The sequence below is a fragment of the Gekko japonicus genome, unplaced genomic scaffold, assembly GCF_001447785.1.
Source record: "Gekko japonicus isolate JY-2015 unplaced genomic scaffold, Gekko_japonicus_V1.1 scaffold1116, whole genome shotgun sequence".
Lineage (NCBI taxonomy): Eukaryota > Metazoa > Chordata > Lepidosauria > Squamata > Gekkonidae > Gekko > Gekko japonicus.
The window spans coordinates 244129-252222 of NW_015172590.1; the positions used below are offsets into that span (position 1 = coordinate 244129).

General features: G+C 41.8%; 1 protein-coding gene across 1 annotated transcript in view; it reads left to right on the forward strand.

Moving 5' to 3' along the window:
* The window catches only part of VWA2 (von Willebrand factor A domain containing 2), a 34058-nt gene that overhangs the window by 18329 nt on the left and 7635 nt on the right, over positions 1-8094 (forward strand). The window contains exons 5-7 of the mRNA XM_015421501.1: positions 1386-1580; positions 2038-2171; positions 4405-4537. Of these exons, the coding sequence (XP_015276987.1) occupies positions 1386-1580; positions 2038-2171; positions 4405-4537 (462 nt within the window). The remainder of the gene's footprint in view (positions 1-1385; positions 1581-2037; positions 2172-4404; positions 4538-8094) is intronic.

An 8094-nucleotide genomic window follows, 5' to 3' on the forward strand; every position in this document is an offset into this window, starting at 1 on the left:
TGAGAGGCACAACAGAGAATGCTCTGGTACGGGCAGCTGCTGACTTACCCATTTTCAGCATGGCACCTTCAGGAGGATCAGTGAAGCTGCTGCAGTGGAGCAGGAGAGGTAGTCCTGCAGATCTCTGGGTCCAAGGCCATGAAGAGCTTTGGGAGTAATAAGCAGCACCTTGAACCCAGAAACTAGGTGGTAACCGATGGAGTGATGCAGTAGGTATAATATACATATAACTTCTGTCTCTGGATAGCAATCAAGCTGCGGCTTCCAGTACCAGCTAGAGTTTCTGAGTTGTCTTCAAGGGCAGATCCATGTAGAGTGCAACCCAATAGTCCGTCCATCACCCTCTGAATCTGCTAGGCTACAAGTAAGGAGATTTCCACTGCGCCTTTAAGATGTCCCAGTTGGCTTGGAAGATGAAGCAACAGAAAGAGACCCTGCAGCTCCATGCCTCAATGTTTTTGCCTACTTTTTCTGCTATCTGCTATGTACTATATCTGGAGTCTGGTTCATTATAGTGGGGGGTGGGGGGAGCAAGTGAGCAAGAGGACCAGGGGAACTGTGAGGAAGAAACCACTGTCGGACATGTATTTGAAACCTCATGTGTGGAAAGGGGAGACAGATTTAAGTGCCTGTTCACAGACTGGCTTTTCCAGAGTGGAGAGAAGTCCCTGTAGTTTGCTTTGAGTGTAATGGGTAGTTAGGCCCTAAATCAGGAGTAAGAAATCCCATCCTGCATGCTGAACACTGGCTGTTTTGCTTGACATATTGGGCTAGTTCTCTGCTCAAGGGTATGAGGAGAGATGCTGAGGCGTGACTGATTTCCAGGGCACAGTCTTTGCCTTCCCTCGTCTTCTTTGTTTTCCAGTACACCAACATCTTCACAGGGGGACATTGCAGGTTTGGGGGGCTATCAGGGCAACAAAGTTGCTTACCCTTGTCTTTAATGGTGGTGATGGCTTGTTGGATATGGCCGTTAAATTACTGCTATGCTTCTGTGCTTTACTTATTTTTCTGACATATTTCTGTGTGGAAATTATATATGTCTGTAGCTGTTAGCAATAGGGCAGAAATGAAGAAAGCAACAGAAATGTTGAACTATGCAACATAGTTTATCCTACACAAATTTCATATAAGGTCTTGTCTTTTCATTTTTTCTTCTGATTTATTTATTTTTGGCCTGTACGCTACTATGCTTATTTTCACATATGAAATGCATAAAAAAGGTCCTTGCTTCCTCAGTAATAGTCTTCACCACCTCTTTGCTTCTCAAATGAATTATTTTCTCAGTTCATCTCTGGGAAAGGGAGACATGTTTGTTGAAACTAAATAGAGCAATATTAATACTTTTAAAATCTCTCCCTGTCCTTTTCCTGTTTGTGCCTCAGAGGTGGGAGAACAGAAACAAGTCGTGCTCTGAAGTTTATTCTTCACAAAGGATTCTGTGGGGGCAGAAACTTGTCAGTACCGCAAATCCTCATTATCCTGACTGATGGGAAATCTCAAGGCAGTGTAACAATACCAGCGAAGCAGCTAAAAGAAAAAGGGATTGTTGTCTTTGCAGTGGGAATCAACTTCCCAAGGTAAATGATTTTCTAGCGTGAGAAGAGATATTAAATGTTCCATTGCTATTGCCACTGAACTAGTGACTAAAGAACAACCTTACAATGGAGGTGAGATTTGGGTTGCTTGCCCACGATGGAGATAAGAGTGTATGTAATGTGTTTGTGACTTGGGAACTGAGTGCTGGCTGGGGACACTTTAAAGCATTTGAGCAAGAAAGAAAAGCCGGAGAAAGATGTGTGTGTTCGGTAGTGAACATCAGAAGCAATATTGTTATAAACAATATCGTAAGCAGTTTTTAACAGGAAAGCAGTGCCTATATTAAATTGTAGTGTGCATTGCTTTAGTTCTGTATGTGTATTATAGATATGCTCTATTAAATAGCTCCCAACTCTCTACTAATTATGAAATTAAGTGCCATTATATTATTACTATGCTTCTGTGCTTTACCTACTTTTCTGTCATATTTATGTTTAGATGGGAAGAACTGCATACACTAGCCAGCGAGCCAACAGACTGGCACGTACTCTTTGCTGAAGACACTGAAGATGCTGCCAATGGCTTCTATACCACTCTTACTGGTTCCACAATTTGCAGTGCGGCATTTCCAGGTCAGCCCAAGAGGTTTCTTTATGCAGTCTTATTAAGCAAGCCTTACCTTGTGCTTTTGGGGGTACCTGCAGTCAGATTGGACTTTTCCACATTTGAGTCCTCATTTCTCTTTGGAGCCTCCATTTATAATGTGGCCCATTTTTCTGTGAGAGCCAAATATACCTATGTGTTTCATGTGCAGCTTCATCATGGGGAATCTTTCAGGTTCTTTTTAATTCCATTCTCCATTATGAAGCTGCACACAAAATGCATAGGGGCTGTATAATTATTAAAGATTAATTTCCCTCTGCACCAGTTTGTTTCTTCATCTTCATTTTGCGTTGGTACTGCCCCCCTTTTTCTTTTTTTTCATTTAAGAAGACAGTGGGGATACAAAAAAGAAAAGGAAAAGAAAAAAGGGGCTATACAACATAGTTGTGTTTGTCAAAGACAATCATGAAGTACAAAATATATAAGAGAAAATATTTTCTTCATTATAATTTTTAAGGTATCTGATATATATATAAAAGCCCTGACGCATTGGCACTTTCCTCTCCCATTGGCTGTGCTGTGCACTCCATCAGCCATTGCGCTCTATCAGCCATTGGCTGGGGGCTGGGTCCACTTCCTCTCGCCCACCCACTGCCAGCTTGGCCACTCTTCCCTGTCAGAATAAACTGCCAAAATGGCTGTGTCTCCTGATGAAGATGTTTCTTTTGCTTGACTTCTCCGTGGCTGGCTGGCTACTGAGGTGGGCCACCAGCCATCAAACCATTTTCTTCTCCTCCTGCTGTGGGGCTAATTTTCCCTTCAGTGGCTGTTGCTAGGCAACCAAGCTTGGTTCCCATAGTAAAAAGGCAAAGCCAGGAGGCCGTTTCCAAGCCTACTTTGGCCTTTGTGGGGAACTCACTGGGTTGCCAGCTCCAGGTTCAGGTTGGGAAATTCCTGGATATTTTGTGATAGAGTCTATGGAAATTCCTGGATATTTTGTGATAGAGTCTATGGAAGCCAGAGTTTGGGGAGGGGAGAGGCCTCAGCTGAATAGAACGCCATAGGGTCCACCCTCCAAAACAGTTATTTTCTCCTGGGAAACAATTGCTGCCAATCTCCAGGGGAGGGCTGGAGAGCACTCAGAATTAAAACTGCTCTCCGCATGGCAGAGATCAGTTCCCCTGGATAAAACAGCTGCTTTTTAGGGTGGACTCATTATACCCTGCTGAGGTTGCTTCTCTCCTGCTTGGGTTCTTCCAGTGGAAGCTGATTGGGTGATTTCAGACCACTCACAGACTTTCAGCCTAACCTACCTCACAGGGTTATTGTACATATCAAAAGGGGGAGAAGAGAATGATGTGAGCTGCTTTGCTTCCCACTGTGGAGAAAGACTGTTCTTTTCCTAGGTAGAGACTGCAGGGAGGGGGGAAGAGAGGGAAAGCTGAAGTCAGGGGGGCAGATAATGGTACATTGATGGTTGGCGGGAAAGAAGAATTCCTGGAGATTTGAGGGGTGGAGCCTGGAGAGGATGGGGTTTATAGAGGAGTGGGACCTCAGATACGTACAGTGCCATAGACTCCACCCTTCAAACCAGCCATTTCCTCTTTTGGGAACCATTGTTGCCAATCTCCAGGTGAGAGATGGAGATCACTTAGAATTACAACTGCTCTTCAGATGGCAGAGATCAGATCTCCTGGAGAAAACTGTGGACTCTGTGTCATTATACCCTGCTGAGGTCACCACAGCATATTGATGCTGAGTGCCCAAGGCTGGGACACCTGCCCAGAGCCTCTTTCTAGAGTTCAGTGTATTTATTTCCACAATGTGCCTTATTCCTAGTTATCTATAAAATACAATAGTTCTTATTTCTGTTGGGTTACAATTGTATTCTACATTTAAATTTAAGTTTCAAACTTTATAACTAATCTGTTTTGACTACAACATTATTTTCATCATTGATATGTATTCAATATAACATATTTTTGCCACTTCTGTATATTCATTAGAATGTTTAATAGATAAGTAATATATCAAGGTGCAAAGTCTATTATATATCTCATATCAAGAACCCATTTGTATTTGGGTTATTATATTTAGAACAGATTTTAATTCTACTTCTATTTCATTACTATACATTTATATATGGTGTGCCCTCTCCCTTTCTTCGCTGAGTTAAAAGATAGCAAAGTCACATTGATATGGTAATGAATTTGGTTTAAGGCAACAAATGCTACTTATAAGCTGATTCTTTTCTTGCAACAGGTTGCAGGGTTGAATCTCATTCTTGCGAACGCAAAACACTTGAAAGAGAAAAGGTGCTGATTGGAAACTATTTCTGTTGGAAGGGATCAAAGAACGGTAATACTGTGCATGCATCATTCTGCCCTTTTTACAAGTGAGTCAGCAGTTTTATCACTTAAAACTTTAATGGGTGTAGATGGGAGCATATTCTGTATTACCTTTTAGGAAAAGAAAACAAAAGTCCACATGAAAACATCACACAGATAAATAGTTTAAAAAATTAATGCCTGTCATTGCCACAAACACATTGTCCAGATTCTTTGCCAGTAAAGAGTGAGGTAAGAGTGACTGAACTATTTGGGAGCCTACTAGGAGACAATAACCACAGGGCTATCAAATTCAACATACAATACGTTTCCTGGGAAGTCCAGCACCATCACATTTAACTTCAGAAGAGTCAAGTTTTCAAAGACGAAGAGCTTACTTAAAAGAAAATTGACAGGAAGAGTCAGGAGAGTCAAATCTGTTCAGATTTCTTGGAGATTATTTAGACCTATAATGAAGGTTCAGTGAGAAGATATACCACTGACTAGGGAGGGTAGACCAATGCTAAGAAGAGGGAAGTCCTGTCTCACCAACCTTTTGGAATTCTTTGAGAAAGTGAACAAGCATGTAGACAATGGTGACCCTGTAGACATTATATACCTGGACTTTCAAAAATGCTTTTGACAAGGTGCCTCACCAAAGACTCCTGAGTAAACTTAGCAGTCATGGGATAAGAGGATGTGTTCTCTTATGGATTAAAGCTGGTTAAATGACAGGAAGCAAAGAGTAGGAATAAATGGACATTATCAGAATGGAGATAAATGACCAGTGGGGCCCCCAAGGATTGATATTGGGGCCGGTACTATTTAATTTATTCATAAAGTATCTAAAACCAGGGGTGAGTAATATAGTGGCCACATTTGCAGTTGACACAAAATTATTCAGGATGGTTAAAACCAAGGATGACTGTGAAGAGCTCCAAGAGGACCTCCACAAATTGGGCGAGTGGACAACAGTGTGGCAAATGAAATTCAGTGTTGGTAAGTAATGACCATTGGGACAAAAAATTCCAGCGTCACGTATAGGTTAATGGGTTCTGAACTTGCAGGGACTGAGAGGGGAAAAGAGCTTGGGGTCATAGTGGATAGCTCAATGAAAGTGTCGACTCAGTGTGCTGCAGTGAAAAAGGCAAACTCTATGATAGGGATTATTAGGAAATGGATTGAGAATGGAACAGCCAATATTTTAATGCCCTTGTATATATCCGTGGTGCAGCCTCATTTGGAATACTGTGTACAGTTCTGGACACCATATCTCAAAAAGGACATTGCAGAGTTGGAAAAAGTGCAGAGGAGGGCAACCAAGATGATGGGGGGGGGGTTGGAGCACCTTCCCTATGAGGAAAGGCTGAAGAGTCTGGGACTTTTCAGTTTAGCAAAAAGACTACTAAAGGAGGACATGACAGAGATTATAAAATTATGCATGGAGTGGAGAGAGCTGACAAAGAGATTTTTTGTCTCCCTCTCCAAAAATACTAGAACGCAAGGGCATCCAATGAAGCTGATGGGCAGTAGGTTCAGGTCAGGCAAAAGCACTGCCAGCCGGGTCCTTTGCCAGTGAGTTTTGGCTGGAATAAATACTTCCTCTCTTACCTTGCTTATTTTGACAGTGCTGTAAGATTGTCACTGATATAGGGCAAAGCCTCAATCACTGGCAGGAAATAGTCCCTGCTCATATTGCAGTCAATGTTCAGTCTGAAAACTGAAAACACTGAGGTATATTGTCAGCTCAGTGGCTGCAGGTTAGGCATATGCTGAGATAAGGATGTATTTGAATAATATGAGAAATGTCAAAGGCCTTTAAAATAATTGGATACTTGTTAAAATCTTTGTAATGGAGGCTTGTACAATGAGTAAAATATTTTCAAGAAGGACACAGAATGGAAAATGGACCTTTGTCTCCTTTCTATTTTGGTTTTGTTTCTGTGACTAAAGAAGGTCTGAAAGGATCTAGTATCTCCTTTCACTTCTTCCTGTCAGTTTCCCATAAGACAAATGCAAGTTTTGTGTATCTTGAAGGACCAGCTCAGACTGCTGGCAAATACAGTAGGACACCAAGAAGAAGGCCAGTTCACGATGGGTGTGAAGTGATCAGATGTGTAGGAAGAAAATGTTTTGACCAAACCAACAAAATTCTGTAGTTATAATTGTACGTCAAACATAGATTGGCATATGACTAATAGACTTTGGATTGGAAAATGTGTTTATTTTGGAGTTGTGGCAAAATTGTATATTTTCATCAGGGATTGCTGGAGTGAGAAGGGATGAAAGGAAATGTGGTGGTTATATAAGATCAGCGATAGAGCTAGTGATTATATGGTTATTTTGTGTAATATATGTTTTGAAATCCTACAAAGGAAATCCTACAAGGGGAAATATGGCTTGCGGAGAAGCTACAGTGGAAAAGAAGCACACAGGGAAAGGGTCTCAGCTCCTACTGCTTCTCTGTGCCAAATCAAAAGCCTTCTTTAAAGGTCCAAGGAGGTCCATGTCATGCCAGGAGCTGCTCATTTGACTGGGGAAGCAACATGTCCCCCCACAGCTGTATTTCTGATCAGAATCCCAACCACCCCATCTCCACCATTTGCATGTGGGAGAATACAGCAGGTGTCATATGTGTGTCTGCATTCTCTTCCATTATTGAGGAAATAGCACCTTGAGCAGGCAATTCAGACTGGGGAATCTTCTTGTAGAAAAGTGGAAAATGTGCCATGCTCCCTCCTCTGTCCCATTAGCAGCCCTTGAGCTGTATTTGGTGTTTTAAAAAACACCTAAAATTGGGAAATTAGTCATGGATTCCCTTGTATGTTGTTCAGTCGCACAGTCGAGTCCAACTCTTCGCGACCCCATGGACCAGCTCCCGCCGGGCCCTCCTGTCTTCCGCCGTCCTCTGAAGTTGGCTCACTTTCATGTTCGTTGCATCTATGACACTTGTCTATCCATCTTATCCTTTGCCATTCCCGTCTTCTTTGACCTTCAGTCTTTCCCAGCATCAGGGTCTTCTCCAGGGAGTGCTCCCTTCTCATTTGATGGCCAAAGTATTTGAGCTTCAGTTTCATTATCTGGCCTTCCAGGGAACAGTCAGGGTTGATTTCTTTTAGGATTTCTTTTAGGATCCCTTGTATAGTTTGTAGTTTATCCCAATAGTAGGGCCAGGATTAGATTATAAGCATTACACTTCAAATTTAGGTTGTTCCCATATGGAGATTGTTCCATGTTTTGCTGTCATTGCCTCTGTGATTCACAAAACCTTGGCAAGGCATGAGGATTTTGCCTGTGTTTTCTCCTTGCACCCATCATTTCCCTCCCGCTTGCTGCTGGTCGGCTATTTGTTTAATAAAATCATTAGTCAGTATATTTATTTTTATATATTCAATTTATCCTCCTCTTTTTTCTTTCCTCCATCTTCGCTTTGGCCCTCTCCTCACCTGCCTGTGAGACAGCAATGCAGTCCAGAATAGGGTAACAAAGGAATGTTTGATGCCATCTGAGATGATGTAGCCGATTTCTGGGTTTTGCTTTTAATTTTGTTTTTAACAGTTGTACATCACCTAGAGCCTTACATTGTATGCAATAGGTGATTCATAAATTGAATATATAAAATAAA